Source organism: Chamaea fasciata, unplaced genomic scaffold (genome assembly GCF_029207755.1).
Source record: "Chamaea fasciata isolate MVZ Bird 193981 ecotype frontalis unplaced genomic scaffold, bChaFas1.0.hap1 SCAF_7, whole genome shotgun sequence".
Taxonomy (NCBI): Eukaryota; Metazoa; Chordata; class Aves; order Passeriformes; family Sylviidae; genus Chamaea; species Chamaea fasciata.
In genome coordinates, this window is record NW_027094092.1 from 9,603,448 (window position 1) to 9,620,867 (window position 17,420).

A 17,420-nucleotide genomic window follows, 5' to 3' on the forward strand; every position below is an offset into this window, starting at 1 on the left:
GCTGTTTGCCAACTCCTTTCTGTTGCATCACTGTTCAACCTCTGCTGAAACTATCCTGAGGCTCTGTCTTCTCCATGCATGCTCTGAGTATATTCTCTGAGGAGTTTCTGTACCAAATTGACAAGTTTCAACTGCTCAAGACAACCCAGGAATGAGGCTGCAGCAAAGAAGTCTGCCCTGCCAGCTGAGCAAGGCAAGACAGGTTTGTGTGGCTGCCTAAGGTGACGTGTGCCCTGCAGGTGACAGAGATCCCCAGATAGCTCAGGCACCACAAAGACCTGCCACAGGGAACCACTGAAGCCCAGGTCCTCCACAATGTAGAGCGGCAGTGGGCAAACTCACTCACCTAGAACTGGCTTAATTCACCACTTTTTGTAGTGGAGATTCTAAACTGTATTACCTTGTCCCAAGCTTTCTCTCAGCAGTGTGACAGAAGTCTGAGAAAAACAGATTGTTGCTGCTGTTTGAAGCATATTCCCTTGCAGCTGCAGAACTTGCAAAGGGAGGCACCCAGAATGGGACATCTGGGTCATCAGTCTATCCAAGTTTCCCTGTCTAAACATGGGATTTTTATTATCTTTAAATGAGACACAACAGCCATGTTCTAGAAGAGATCCTCTCAATTTAGTGCCCTGAAATCCACACTTGAAACAAAAAAAAATGTTTCTGAAAGGTCAGCAGGATCATTTTAAAATGGAGATTTTGATAAATACAAAATAAGACTTGCCAGACTTAGTGTGATCTCAAAATTCAGGTTTTAACATTTACCAGATTTTAAAAGCCAGCATCATTTTTGGAGGTGCCACTTGTAAATAAACCAGAGACAGACTTCTATAGACACCATGTTGCAGCTGTAGACAGGCAAAACAGACACTAAAATCTTAATTAGGAGCCAAATTATCCAACTGGGGTGCACAATATTGAAGTATTTCAGTATAGGATCAAAACATTCAGACAGATTAATCGTGCCAGTGTTGTTTTCCTACTTTTAATAGTGCTGTCAAAGTAGACAAATGAACATTCTTTCAGTTTGTAAGTTAACAAACAGCTTTCCAATTACAGAGACTGGGGAACTAAAGACAATCAAAGATTTTACAGGAGCTTAGTCATGTGAGCTCTGCTCCAGCTTTCCTGTGCTAGCCCTTTTAACACCATAGAAAAACAAATCAAGGTTTTATTTTCACTGCAAGGCAATATGAAGAGCACACAATGCTGACAATAGGCTCTTTTATTGCTAATAGAATATGCCTGCATACAGAGCTGGGTTTTAACTTAATGCACTGTTTCTGAAAAGATTCCTTTAAAATAATTTTTGTAAGCATTTGATTTAGCAAATTTTTGAGACAACCGAATGAGAACGACGTAACTTTTTGTTTGCTGAGCAGGAATATTTCAACAAACAACAAAAGGAAGAGACTCATTTTTGGACCATTAAGTAGAAAAAGATACTGCTTTGGCATCTCAATTTCAATTTTCAAAATAAAGACATGTTCAAGCTATTAGAGGGGCTCTAAGAGAAGGCTCGTACTCTGTAGGGAGTCACAATATATCACTATTTTGTTTAAGAAAACCCAGGATATATTGCTTCTTTCTCCAATTTCTTTAATTTTAATTGCTTGCTAAACACTAAAAGCATATCCAACATGCTGATGCCATTTTGTTTTACTTGACTGAAAATCAGTTTCAAGTCTCTTGTCACAGTCCATGAGGAAGAAAACTGGTTTTTCAGAACACAAGAAGAGTAAGAGGCTATCCCCACTCACACATTAAATCTAAATGAAATGAACAGAAATTAGCCATTAAATATATCCATTTGCATATATCCATTATATACAAAGCTATCTACCACAGGTATCAAGCTGAAACTCAGCAGCAAATAATCAGTATTAATTAGGCGTAGATTTTATTGCCTCATTGTCCAGACCTTTGGACCCAGAATTAACCTTCTCCTCTTCATCCCAGAGACATACAAACATTGTACATGGAGTGCAGGATACAGCAGGACCAGCAAAGGAGGCAGGATGAGCTCCAAGACCCATCCTTTGGCTTGCAGCTGCTGGATTCTGCTATCATTAGAATAGATCAAAACATTCAGTCCTTTTTATGGTTGAGAAAATATATCTATTTTTACAACAAATGCCCTGGCATCAAACAGCTGAGAAAATTAGCTAGTTCACACTGCAGAACAAAACAATTTTGCCATGGCATAAAGGAGCATTTTCCAGTTAAATACCCAGCAGGTTTGGGTATCTGTAAGCTCAACCTCTTTTACAGAGCAAAACCAAATACAATCAGTGCTTTATAACCACTCCAGGCATGGCCTCAAAAGCTATAAAGCATCTGATAAGGGACTTTTAGTCAGCCTATTTTACTTGGAACTAAAAATCTGAAGGAACCATTTTTCTTCACTGGGGAAAAACAGCCACTGCCCAGTCTGAAAGATGCTTTCAAAACAAAAAAAACATTTAAAATGTGTTTTCCACTAGCAAATTCTTCTTCCACAACCTATTAAAAAGCTACAAGTGAATGCCATCATGGTAACACTGGTCAAATTATTGTAAGACCCAAATTGCATTATTTCTGTTTATTTGCCAATATTTTCTAAAAAAGAGAAGAGTTTGTCTTGACCAATGGCATTCTGGCTTGGATCAGCACTAGTGTGGCCAGCAGGACCAGGGCAGCGACCATCCCCCTGTTCTGGGCACCGCTGAGGCCCCACCTTGGATCCTGGGGTCAGTTTTTGGCCCTCCACTACAAGAAAGACTTTGAGGTGCTGGAGTGTGTCCAGAGAAGGGAATTGAGCTGGGGGAGGCTCTGGAGCACAAGTCTGATGAGAAGCAGCTGAGGGAGCTGAGGGGGCTCAACCTGAAGAAAAGGAAGCTCAGGGCTCTGTACAGCACCCTGCAAGGAGCTTGTAGCCAGGTGGGAAATGGTCTTACAGGTAATGAGCAACAGGACAAGAGGAAATGGCCTCAAGTTGCATCAGAGGAGGTTTAGATTGGACATGAGGAAAAATTTCTTCATGGAAAGGGTTGTAAAGTACTGGAACAGGCTGCCCAGGGAACTGTAGATGTGTTACCCAGTGCCATGGTTTAGTGGTACCCTTGGAAGTGCTGGGTTAATGGCTTGACTCAATGATCCTAAAGGTCTTTTCCAACCTTAATGATTCTATGGATACATTCAGCCAAAGGTGCATCCTTCTTTGCTGTTTCTCCCACTGGCATAAAGTATTTCTGAATCTAAGAATTTATACAGAGGGCTGATGAATACTTGTAAACACAGAGATGGATGTAAAAGCTTCAAATGATGCAAATGTGTTTAACCCAATACAGTTTTGTCTCCAGTTAACTTGCACTGAGGGAAGCCCTTCTGAAGACAAGGTTTCCCTAAAGGCTCAGTGCACTCAGAGTGGAGGAGCTCAGTTCAACCTGCCAGGCTGAATGAGAAGTGGTAACAAGCAGCGCTAACTCATTAACAAGTGGGACAAGAGAAACAGCTGGAAGTGCAAGGTGAAATAGACTGCAAAATGAATTTGAACAGTTTGTTTAGTTGAAAAAATGGAAAAACTGAAGAAACAAAAAAATTTGACTAACCACAAATTATCAAGATGAATATTCAAGTCACTATTTAGACAAAGAAAAGAATATAAAAATGGAAGATAGGGAAATCTGTACTTATAACAACATGTCTTGAGGAAAAAGATTTTTGGAACAATGAAGGAGAAGGATCAAAGTCAGAGGGAGTGTTTTTTTCCAGAAAAATCATGTAAATGATTTAAATACATCCCTATATAAATATCAGGAAGCCCCTTGTGCTTGATGGTCTTATGTCATCTACGAGCAACAAAGATCCCACAGAAATTAAGACTGGGATTAAAAAAGAAAAGGAGATTACATCAGGAGTTTCTTTCAGAATATTCTCTAACACTAGAAGTAAAAGGCAGACAATCCTAGATTTAAGTGGTAATTTCATGGAAAATATAAAACCAGAGAGAATGGGCAAAAGGATGGGAAAGGGGAACTCAAATAATTACAAAGAGAAGGAGACAGGCAGAAAGAAAGAGAAACATGGCTGTAACAAGATTTGTTATGGGAACAGTGTTAAGAAATACGAGCTAATAAAAAGGAAGGAAGGAGTTACAGCACAAGTGATCTTGAAGGTTAAGTTGGTTGTGTTCACTGCTTCAGAGCACATTATTTCTGCAGTTGCCTTCAGAAAGTCACCACACCTAGACCAGAAATCTAGGCTGGGGCACACCTCCCAGTAATTTCACACAGCTGAAAAATGTCAAATGATCTCTGTAATATGAAATAATGTGCATATTTTAACAAATGTCATTGCACTTAAAAAAAATTCACTCTATGACATTGAGATTTAATGAGTAGCAGCAAGGAGATCTTAGTCAGCCTTGTCTAGAAAGAGAATCTGAAGAGAACAGAAGCCAAGTACAAATGCACCAAAGCACAGGTGCACCCCAAGAAGTGAAAGGACCTAAGAAAGAGCAAATAAAAATTAAGAATTTAAAGTCAAAGCATGAAAGACAGAAATGATTTGTCAGATATCACAAACCTCAGTGCCTCTAGGAAAGAAGCTCTAGGTAAAAAGCTGTCATGTCTGGTAGCTGGAAGAGGAAACTGTAAAAGCAGTTCAATTGAGTGCAGAAGCATCCACACAACTTTTTCTATGCTTTTCCCCCTATATGTCTGATCAATTTACAAACTGTTCAGGTCAGGGCCAGGTATTACCATGAGTTTATTAACTGACCAGCAGAAATGAGCCCCACTCTGAGGCTCCTCCTTTGGTCCTGCTGGTCTGTAATGAAAAGAGGCCGTCAAAGATAACTGATTCATCACTGGGTGAGAGTTCAACAGTGGTGAGTATCTAATGGCCACATGGACACAAATAAAATAACTGCATAAAAATGGAACTACTTCATTTCCTTGGATTATAAAAAGACTCTGAGAGTCTGAAAGGAAGTCCTACAGGAGTAAGAAGTTAAGATTTTTAATTCTTGACCTGTTGCATGTCCATCCTCTTGCATGGCCATTCTATGAGGGTCATGGATATACTTGTGTCTATAAAGCAAGGAATATCTGACTACTTGTATAGAATGTGCTTTCAAGACTTCATGAATAGAATTAATTAAACCGCTAACAAGCACCACTTTATAGTCTTCAAAACCTCACCTCAACAGTTTACCATCTGAATGAACAAAAACCTTTTTACTTGCATCAAATTCAAGGTGAAACTTATTACAGTACTTAACCATTTTATAAAAATTTACAGTGTATCAAACCAACCTATTCAACACTTCAATGGCTTGAGTTCATGGCTGTGAGTTCTTTAAAACTGTTTTTATTTTACAGGGTAACCCCACTGTGGCAGATACAACCTATGCATATACTCATGATCCATTTAAACATAGGACAGTTCAGGAGGGCTACAAGGAATCCTGTGCAATCACTTGACAAATGTGATACTTCAGAATATTAGCAATGTCAAAATTAAGTGAACGTCAATAGCAGTGTTCTGGTCTTACATTTTTTTGCATCAGAAATGCTTTGATAGAGAACTTTTCTCACCAAAACTCCAGTATGAAGCTATACAAGTATAAGCTATATGCCCAGTTACATGATATTTATGCATATATTTATGTGTAATTTTAAACAAGAATTTTGTACACAGAGTTCCCTGCTTTGGTGAGAGAAAAAAATGCCTTCAACAGCAGCTGAAAGAGTTATTTACTAGCTCTTTTTGAAACACATGCAATTTTGGAAGTATTTTATATTTAGACTTAATGGTAACAGCACTGTATGGTTGTGTTACCACCACTGTTGCACCCCAACTGAATTTAAATGTACCTGCTTCTACAGGAATTGGCTTCTCCAGGAGAAAAATTGTCTGTTTCCAGTGTGTTTTGGTACACTGGGGACCAGTTGAAAACAAGACCTGCAACGGGAGAGTTCAATTAAAAACAACCTCTTTCATATCACACCACATCAATCAATTACCAAACACAAATGCATATGAAGTCTTTGCTACAGCAAAACAGACTCAACACCAAACACCTTGAGGCAAAATAAAATTCTCATCTCTCTAAGACATTTTTAAAATGCAACACCCCAAATACTCACCTTGTTGTGGCAGTTCTTCTCAAAAAATACATCAAAGTAACCAGCAATTGCCTATAAAAAAGAGGTGAAAATGTAAATACCATAAAGGAATAATACTGACACTCAAGAAAAAATCTGTGGTTCATGTAAGCATTTACTGGAATTTCTACTCCTTTTCAAGTGTTTACCAAGAGGAGCAAACTTGTATTTCTGCTTTCAAGATTGCTAGAAATCCTAGGTTAAAAAAAAAAAAAAAAAGAAAAAAAAAAGCTGCCATTACACCTTTGCTCTACTTGAGAATATTCAGCCCATTGTAAACTGCATTTTGTAACACATCAGATTTTAGTATGAGTTCCTGAAACAACCCACACTTAACTGCAACCAGAATCATATATAAGAAAACAGCCTTTCAGATGTGCAAACCCACATGCATAAAACTCAGTCCTTGTCCTGTCCGTGACCCACAGTAAACACACACCAAGTACAGGGGATTCTGCATGATTTGTTCACTCGCTGTGTGGCTAAACGGGAATTTCCACAGGAGCCCCCTGTGAACAGAGGCAGAGCACAACCACGCAGGGAAACCTTCTCTTCCTCTACTACACACACAGATAAGGAAAAGCATTCACAGATGTTTCCTGCTAGCCCTTCCAGCAGCTAATAGTTTCTAATTGTAGCCCTCCATATGATTCCTTCTCTGTCCCTCCTGCCATCCCAGTCCTAACCTCAAGAGCCTCTCTTTTCAGTGCCTAATTCATTAGTGGGACTTTTTGTCCAGTTTGAATAAGAAAACAAATCAGACTAGTTTGGGTTGGAAGGGGAGTAAAAGATCATCATATTCCAAGCCCTGTGCCATGGGCAGGGCTAACTTCACCAAGCCAGGTTGCTCCGACCTGGGGATTGGGGCAGCCACAACTTCTCTGGGCAACCTGTGCCAGTTCCACACCACCCTCACAGGGAAGAATTTCTTCCTAATGCTAATAGATATAAAATGTTCACACACAAAACAGCATATTGACACTATTAGTCACTCAGTCTTTTAATGCTGGACTGCTTTTTTGACAAAAAATGTCTTGTGAGAGTCCCAGAAACCCAAATAAATAACTGGAAGATGCTAATAAAACACTCCCCACAGTTTCATCTGTGAAATCCTGTCCATGCTCACGTTTACATGCTTCCTCCTGTCCTGTGAAAAGGCTAAAGCACATCAGACCCTGGTTGCAAGGCAATTGTGCTTTTCTATCACATCAGCCTGAAGAAATGACCCAAACAGAGCTTCTGAGTAACCACAGTGAGCTGAAGTGACTCAGCTGGGGACTCTCTCCATCCCTGCCACGGGAGGAAGGGACTCTCACCACATCAGCTGCAGTGCATTCAAACAAAGGATGTACCAATGCAATGATGGCAAGCCTGTTCCATGAAAACTCACTGCAAACAACTATTGTAACCTCTTCCTTACTGCACCAGGGTTTTTCTCCTAGTCCAGGACCAGGAAACTTGTTATTCTGAAAAGCTAAAAAGGACAATTTCTATAGCACACCCTTCATATAGCACACCCTTCAGATTTACATGAGTTAGTGATGGAAAAAGAGTAAAACATGCTTACAAAATTAGGGTAGAGGGTTTTATCATTATGAAATATATAATATGAATAAGGCATTCTGGTATTTTTCCTCACTAGTCTAAATCCAAAACACATGTTGCCAACACAGTGAAGAATACAATGTGTTAAAACAGTAAAACTATGCTAGAGCACCTGCTTTTCAACAAAGGCCACTCCAGACAAGCCTGGCAAGTTCCAAATGCCAACCTGGCTGAAGAGTTAAAAACACAAAACAAACTATGGAGACACTGAGAGCCCTTCATGACAAATGAGCATCAGATAGTGGCAACAGTGACTCTTCCAGCCCTCTCCTAAACTCCTATCACTCAGTCTGAGAATCTCATTCCCAAGTGAATTAAAGCCTTGCCTCTAATATGCCTTTTGAGTAAAGATTGAGAAAGTTTTGACAAAGTTCTATTGACCCATCAGACTACTTTTATTGATGCACAATCTTTTCTGGACATTAGTCACAGATCTGGCAAGTCATATAAAATATTTTTCAATCATCAGCTCAATACTGCTGGTATACTTTAAAACCTAGGACATGATTCCTGCAGGAAAACAAGGTTGTGACAACAAAAACACATTGAGGAGAAAAACAAAATCTGGATTCCAGAGAAAACAACACAATCAAGATATATCTTGGATCAAAAAGCCAAAAGCTCCAGGTAGACAGACCATAGCTAAGGTGGATGCAAGTATCCATACGCTTGGTAACAAGAGGCGACAGAAACACCCTGAGAAATGCTACCCTGAGAAAAGGCTCCAGAGAACTATTTTTTGGGGTCAAGTTCAGGTTGAAAGGAAACTCAATAATTCAATGACAGTAATAGTCATGAAATGCTTAAGCAGCTAGAAAATAAAAGGACGGATTTTGAAGTGACAAAACTCAGTTACAAGCAAAGAAAGCGTTCCCTGCTGCCTCCCCTGTGTTAAGGGAAACAGGATTTGTACCTTTTCTAAACGACTAAATAACTGGTTTGTTCTTTACAGTATCAGTGGTTTCCCTATGTGAAACAACCTGAAACACTGACTTTGAATATTACTCTGAACAGCTAATCCAGAGTAGTAATAATAATTATTACACATCACAAAGACTGCCTTAGTCAGAGCTCCAGGGACTACAGAGAACAAGAGCTCTACATTGATCCATTGATTTCTTCTTGTTATGTTCTAAAATGGATAGATGTCCTTCAATATTGAACACTGAAATAATCGTTGAGCCAAGAGAAACCAAAACCAGAAAAATATTATTGCTCAAGTTCCTGAGGATATGCTCCTGTGAACAGCTCTGGGCATTCCCCAAAATTCTGTCAGCTAAAACTGGGCAGTGGCAGACCCCAAAACTGAAACACACTCTCTGGTGAGTTGCGTCAAAAGACAACCCCAGCCCTGTTAAGCTGAACAGAAATTATATTTTTTAAGTTAAATACATTGAGGGGAGAGCTTGAGTGCTGTTTAGAAAACTAACTGTAAAGAGCACATACTGCAACTGAGAAATCTAATGAGTATCTTTCATTAGTAATTTTCAAAATGTTTTTGAGCCAACCAAAAGAACCAATCACACACACGTGGTTTGATGATTTTCTTCCTGAAATTCGTTACAACTATGTAATTTGTTTTTACCAATGGTGTGTTTAATCTCCATCTCTCACATTTTAAACCTTTGGGAAAATAAAAAGCCTAATACCAAACCCAGTAGTTACTGACAACCTGCAAAATTTGTCTAATATTCCTGATGACAGCTATCCTACAAGCCAATTACAGCTGAGGAAAAACAGAAAGCAAAAAAAAGCACTGAATAAATATATCCCACCTCGATGAACATAGCCTGTGGCTTACCCTTTTAAAATAAAAAACTGAAAATGTTGAAACATGTTGTTCAATAGAAACAGTTATTTGCATATATCCAGGGAATAATATCCATCTCAACTCAATGCCAAAGCCTCCCAGTAACTCCAGCCTACATTAACTCTCTTCTTTTCCACTCCCCGATTTCACATGGAAGATTTCCTGTGATAGATTGCATGTGTTGCCCTGCCAGTAACACCACTTTGAAAGGCACTCAATTTATCCAAATAATACATTATTTTCATCAAGTAAGTTCAGTTTAATTTCTGAACAGACACCCTACAGAGGAGGTATTAAATTCACCAGCTGTTCTCAAGAAACAGATTGTTTTGTATGGTCCTCCATAGTTTGTCCTCCATATATGCTCATTCAAACACAATGTTATGCTTAAAATTTTAATTATATTGTCAGAGTTCTGAGATCTTTCTGCTTTTGGAGCTGTTTTGTCATATTTTGTCTGCCCCAGGCCAAATGGATCTCAAACCAGCTATACAGAATTCCTACAGACTCTTTACAAAGAGCACACCCAGCCTTCCTAAAACCTGCCAGGTGATTCTGTAGAATGACACAAGAAATACTTCGAGATACTGGAGAGGCTTCACAGAAAGGAATGGAGCTGGGGCAGGATCTGAAGCACAAACCTGATGAGGAGGAGCTGAGGGGGCTCAGGGTGTTTAGCCTGGAAAAAAGGAGGCTCAGAGGGGACATTCTCACTCTCTGCAACTCCCTGAAAAGGGGCCTTGAGAAAATGACCTCAAGTGGCACCATGGGAATTAAGATTGGATTTAGGAAAAATTTCTTCACTGAAAGAGCTGTCAAGTATTAGAACAGACTGTCCAGGGAGGCAGCTGGAGTCACCATCCCTGGAATGATTTAAATCACGTGAATGTGGCACCTGGGGACATGGTTTAGTGCTGGGTTAGAGGTTGGACTCAATGACCTTAAAGGTCTCTTCCGATCTAAAGAATTGTATGTACACCTCTGGAAAAGTACTGAAGGAAACAAAGGCACAACACAATTCTAATTATTTGTCCTTTCAGTGTTTTGCAAAAACCATTAGAATTTCTGCTTTTACATGAAGCAGCAGGAGTCACAGAATATTCTGGGCTGCAAAGGACACAAAGGGATCATTGAGTTCATGGCCCATACGGGATTGATCCGTCAACCTTGGCATCATGAGCACCATGCTCTGACCAGCTGAGCCAATGGTACAGTCTTCCTTGAAAGATCTCTGCAAAACTAAAATCTATGACAGCATCACACAGGTCTGTTTCCACATGCTCCAAAAACTCCTAAAGCAAAACAACCACCACCACTCTCAGGCTGCATTAGTGTAAGCACTGCACCACTTCAGAAATTATCTGGAATCCTACACTGATGTACTGGGGAAAAGGAAAAAAAGCTAGAAGTAAAGTACATGCAGATGATGCTTTCTTCAATTTTATCTACAATCACTAGTCCTGAGTATTTAAAAACAAGATAACCCAAATCTAAAAACTGACACAAATTAAAGTTGAAATATCTGACAATAAAAAGCTAGCTATAATATTGTGGGTTTGTTTATTATCTTCTTTTAAGGAACTTATACCTTCCCTTCTTTCTTTTTGTAACTTGTTGGTGTTTTATGTTGAAATGCACCATTATGTATCTTTTACATCTAAGTGCATTTCAGAGAAACACTTCTGTAAAAGTGAAGTTGTAAAAGTGAAGTTCAAAATATTTTCCTTCCATTTCACTTTTGAACACTATCCCAAATTGCAGTAGCTATAATCATCACAAGCATCTATTAAATATGCAATTACTACAAAGAAAGGTATTTCCAGTGTTTACAACTTGAAGGAAAAATCGGTCCTCCCCTCTTGCTGTGTTATTTATCACATGAAGCAAAATATAATTAAAAAAAAATCACAAGTGGCATACTAGAAGCAATCACAGACACATGCATATTAAAATGAAACATAGGGCTGGCCAGATTTTCATTAAAGGTGACATCTTTTTTTACAGAAAGTCAAACTAAAGAAAGGGAACAAGCAAATAACTTCCCCATAAATTCTCAATGATGCTTTACAACCACTGCCTTGGATTATTTTTCTTCTTGTTTAGTTTTTTTTTTTTTTTTAAGCATAATGATAGCTGTTATTTCTCCTACTGCAATTTCTCTCACCTTTTTGCTACACTTCTGACAGCTCATTTACAACTTCACCTACAACTAATCAGTAAGAATGTAAACCTTCTCTGGAAAAATCTTTCAAGTGCCAGTCTCCTGAATACCATGAAAGAGGAAAACAAAAATAATGACTTCTAAACTGGTAATAAATAACTACAACTCCAGCCTGACACATGCTCGAGCCTCAAAGGACAGTAAATATTAGGAAACACTACCAAAATATTATTCTTCCTGTTCTCAAATAACTTGCCAGGAGAAAAGGCGAGCTATGAGGACAAAATCTCCAACCCCAAAACAAAGCCAGTATATTTACCCAGGGAACTAAGGTGGTCTAACAAGGAATGAAGGAAACATTAAGGATTAGATATACATTAATAGATATGCAGTACTGAGACTGCAGAGTAACACATCCTACAAAGGTCAACAAAGAGTTCACTCAACTAAGAATAAAATATTCCTGAAATTAAAAGAGCAGCCACAAACTCCTACCCGATTTTGTTAACCCCACATTTTGATGAGGAGTTCATGTAGCTTAAGGTCTTCATCCCATCTATTACTGAGGGTTTCTAAGGTGTCCATGCAAGCATATGAAAGACCTGTAAATTAAGCAGGTCCTGCCAGTAAGATTCACTTGTCTTCAAACTGTTTTTCTCCCCTCCCAGCTAAATGATTTCAAGACTATTTTTCTCCCCATTTATTTATGTAACACGTACCAAATATAATAAAATCACAAAAAGCTTTAACATACAATAAATGAGTATTAGTACACAATATTTACACTCTTCCACTCAGAGCCTTTAGCTGAAAAGCGAAGTCTACATTTTAAGTCAAGTACATCTGAATACTAAGGCTTTTTTCCTAAAGAAAATGGCTGGCTGTACATGCAGCATTTTAACAGGACAAAACAAATGAGACTGCTCGTGTCCTTATAAGAACTCAAAGGCAGCCCTACCAATTCACTTAGGAACAAGGAAATTAAAAATTATCATCATCACTATCACCTACAGTGAGTAATTTATCATTCTTGCTCTTCACTAATATCATGTTCCAACAGTGAGTGGCTACAACAAATACAATTAGACAGCTGGCCACAGAAGTGGGAGATAATGTGCTTTTGATGGAGTTTATCCAAGCATGGAGATGGAATGTTTGTCATCCATGCAGCAGAGTTGCTGCATTTTTATCACAGGGAAAAGAAACTCCTGGCAATTAAAACCCAGCAGTTTTGTGTTTTAAAGATTAATAATCTGGACATCACTGCAGAGGAGGCTACAGATAAGGAAATAGATGAGAAGGACAAAACCTGCTTTGTAACATGGTAGTACAGTATTTCCTTTACTCAGGAAATACAAGAGGGGTTTAACTGTGGTACCCAAACCAGATTTCCAACTTCTAACTTTAAAAATTTAGTTTCTCATCTAAGGTAGGAATCAAAAATTCCCATGGCAATACTTCTTGTTGGCTCACAAGTGGAAGACCGGATATTAAGAAATGAAACTGCCTAACACTTCAGAAAATTTTAACAAGCAAAGATTTTTCTTCCTTAGTCAGAATAATTTTCTCTAGTCAACTCAACTTCCTTTTTCCTCCTGAAGGTTTTAATACATCAGTCACGTCCTCTAGTTCATTATCCTCCTTTCATCCCCTTCCTCCCTCCCACTTTTTATACACATCCCCTGCTCTTTGACAAGATCTCCTGGGAGCAATGAAGAGATACTGCCATTTTCCTCTCTGGGGATATTGTTATTCAGCTAGGAAAGATCAACCTTGATGGACTCACAGGGGAAACGCTTGCAAACAAAAGAGAAAGTTTGTCAATTGATTTCTATACTGAGAGTAATCACCATTATATTTTATCTCAAAAGCTCACACAGTCATCAACTTAGAATACAATTAATGGAGTATTTTTCTAGCAGCATCTACTACCTGATATTAGCCAGATGTCTCATTAAAATCAGCAGTGACAAACCCTAGCTCTTTATTAGGAAAATGCACTTCTGCAGGCTAATTTTTTTTTTTTTTTAATTTGTTTTTTTTTTTTTTGCTATTATCTTTGTAGGACCAAAATCAAGTCAACTTGCAATAAAAGTGCTTGGGAACAATTTCATATAGTGATTCCATGCAATTGTTTCACGCTTTGAAAATCTTCGATCTTTGAAAGCTAAAATAACAATATATAAAACAAATGTTTCTCTGTGGAAAAACACGTCAGGAATGAAGGAAAAACTAACAGAAGCAATACATTCTCAGAAAGAAAGTCATGACTACCCCACGCTGTCTCAGTACTTCTAAAAGACTAACCAGCACATAAAAGATCATATTTAAAATGTTTATTTTTGCTCAATTGTTTTGTATTTCTTATGTGTCATAGAATTTTTTGGGGAAGACTTATTTAATTTCTTGAGCATCTAGAGGAAAAAAAACTATTAAGAGCCTTAATAATTTTTTAAGGCTCAATGTATTACAGCATCTGCAATACCATCAAGATGCACCTACAGTAAGACATGAGGCTCGTCTCCTATGTGCATGACTTCATACTCTGCTAGGGGTTTTTTTTGGTCACATAGAAGTATGAGAGTAGATTCAAATAGGTGGAAAGACAAACAAGTCAGATGTGTCAATGCTATGCTCTTAGTTTTGTGAACCACACAGCTTTTCTGTTTTACACAAGCTCACCATGATGGGTGGGCATTCATGTCCTTAGTACATTCATCCAAACCCAGAAAGCAATCGGCTGAGGAAAAACTGATTTTAGAGGAATTTAACATCGTTTTACACCGGCAGATAGTGATAGGACAAGGGGGAATAGTTTTAAATTAAAAGAGGATAGATTCAGATTAGGTATGAGGAGAAATTCTTACTGTGAAGACAGCGAGGCCCTGGCACAGGATGCCCAGAGAAGCTGTGGCTCCCCCATCCCTGGAAGTGTTCTAAGCCAGGCTGGGTAGTGCTTGGAGCAACCTGATCCAAGGGGTGGCATCCCTGGGCATGGCAGGGGCTTGGACTAGGTGATCTTTAGGATCCCTTCCAAGTAAAAGCATTCCATGATTTTGCGAGAGAACCACGAAGCATGGCTCCTCCTGCCTGAGGAATCCTTGGGGTGTTCCAAGCCATGGCCAGAGCGAATGTGGTAATGAGTTGGTAAAAAAACTGCAATTTAAGGTTCTGACTCCTGTCAGCTTTTCCAGCATCCTGTCCTGTTAGCACAGACAGGCAAACAAGCTGATGGGAGGAAGCAGCAGACCCTGAGAGGGCCGTTACTTCCAGAGATGCCAGCTGAGAGTTTAGCTCTTCAACCATTAATATTATGTTGCACCCTCCATGCAGAAGAGCCCACAGCTCTTTTCTCTAACTATTAGCTAAACTACTTCCCATAAGTGCAAAGCTTCTGCAAAACCAAATTCAGCAACAGCAGGCATGCATTCCATGCTGCTGCCACACTTCAGTGCAGGAATGTGTGTCTCACACTGCTCTGCATGTTCACAGTGCCCTGGGAGGGAGCATGGAAAGCCAGGCCCAGAGCCAGGGACACTGCAAACCAGGAGCTGGTCTGCAAGAGAATCCCCAGAATAAAGAACAGAACCACGTGCCCCTACATTTCTCAGTTGCCTGGTTTCCAAGGACAGATTACTCCACACAGCCAGCCCTAGCTCTGATGGCAACACTGCTCTGCTATCAGCAATGTTGATGGCAACACCAGGAATATGACAACCAAATCTGCTTCCACACTTCCATGGCTGAGGAAAAGCTGCTTTGAAATGAAATACAAGCATATGAAGATGGATTTCCAAATTGCTATTTTTGTGGAATGTTTTTTGTAAATAAAGCAAAGATATTTTAAAATGTTCATATTTTAAAAGCCCCCTGAAAAATCCTAAGAGGCAAGCACAAAACCCTAGAATTTTGGGAAATGCAGGCAACTTCCTCTTTTTGTGCAGAAAATGAAAGGCCAGTAGAACAAAAAAAATATGCAAACAAGAAAAACATCAAATATTATTTTCAAAGGATAAATTACAATCTTAAAGCATCTCCTCAAAAATTTCAACATAAATAATGGACTTTTATTGTTCATTTACTGCAAGGTTAGGCAGCCTGATATGATGGATGAACTGTCAACCGTCAGCTAAACTTCTACAATCCATCATAGAAACTGTGGAAATTTCACTCAAAGTGTCAATAAACCTAAATGACGAAGTACAAAACACCTTACAGCATTCTGATCATTTTTTGGAATCTGCATTCGCTGCAAAATTTCAGAAACACTGCTCTTCCCTCAAATCCCTCCCCTTCTTCTTGGAAGTCAAATAATGCAGGTATTGATTTATATGACAATGATGCCACAGAATCACAGAACAGAAATGAAGTTTTTTTAAGAGCCTAGTTCTGGGAAAACAGTGTTTATAAAATTAGCTATTTTACTTTACCCAAACATCAGAAAGATGGCCAACATTCTGCAAATATTTCTGTTTAATCAGTTATTCAAATGTGGCCATATTAAGAAAATTAAACCAGGGCTGAAGTGGAGCTTGATCTCAAATCAAACCTGACCCTGCCCTGAGGCAACAAGAATTATCCTATGATACCTTGAAACAGGAGGGGTTTCATTTGTATGCACAGAAAAATATACAGATTTCCATTTATTAAACCCAAAAATGCTACTGTGTATTTATCTAATCTGGGGATAATTGAAAAATAAACATGATGTATTTGTACACACCTACTAATTAAAAATGATTATGATTTACACCATATACATGAGAAAATTTCACTTTTTGACACCAACGAACTCTTATGCAGACTGTTACCCTGCAAAAACGGTGGCAAATGCAGCAGCATGAACTGACATCCAAACCAGGAATTACATTGCCTGATGCAGGCATCCAAGATTTTGTCATCAGCCTAAGCAGTTTATATCATACAGAAACATATTCTTTGTGTCCACGTCAGGGGAAGCCTGCAGTTCTTCTTTATATACTTGTGCAAAAGTCCAATAAACCAGCTGTAGCAGAATTAATTTCAATATATTAGAAGTAAGGCAAAAATTACCCCTTTACACTTGCCTTTGTGATGTGACTTAAGCATGAAACTCCCAGAAGCTTCACAATACTCCAGAGGACAAAAATTTCAGTTTTTGCGACTGATTTCAGAGCGTAATGCTCTTTTTTCAAGTTTGATGATGGTATTTTAATAAATAGGTAGAAAGCACTTATAATTTGTATTGAATATAGAAGCAAATTACTGACATTACTGTAAAAATTAGGCAATCCTGCCTTTGCTTATAATGTAGTGTTTGAAAGCTCATAGCATTACTTAGGCAAGCTAACACCAGACTTTCTGGTATTTCAGAAAATGGGCTAGAGAACAAAAGAGAAAGATCCCAGTGCTAAGCCTCCTTACCCTTCCCTTTCCTCACCTCCCATAAAACCATTACTGGAGTTTTACCTCCATCTCTCTTTACAGAAGAGCTCATTTGACAACTCTGTACTGCAGAAATTAATGTTTCAAGGCAGGAACTGATGATAAATGAAGGATAATGAATGGGTTGTTTCTTAGTGCAATGCGATCCCGACCATGTATGAAGAAGCTGAAATTGCCTTACCGTACACTGTGTGCTCATTGTAATGCTCAGGGTGAAATCTGAAGAGAATTCCAAGTCTGGAGTGGATGCAGAATTACAGTCGATATG

At 38.8% G+C, this 17,420-nt stretch overlaps 1 protein-coding gene across 2 annotated transcripts in view; it reads right to left on the reverse strand.

The window, feature by feature from the left end:
• PRMT3 (protein arginine methyltransferase 3) overlaps positions 1-17,420 on the reverse strand; it is a 54,877-nt gene that overhangs the window by 3,963 nt on the left and 33,494 nt on the right. For both annotated transcript variants that reach the window (XM_066187502.1, XM_066187503.1), the window contains 3 exons: positions 17,334-17,420; positions 6,135-6,185; positions 5,862-5,949 (listed from right to left, as the gene is read on the reverse strand). In XM_066187502.1, the coding sequence (XP_066043599.1) occupies positions 5,862-5,949; positions 6,135-6,185; positions 17,334-17,420 (226 nt within the window). The remainder of the gene's footprint in view (positions 1-5,861; positions 5,950-6,134; positions 6,186-17,333) is intronic.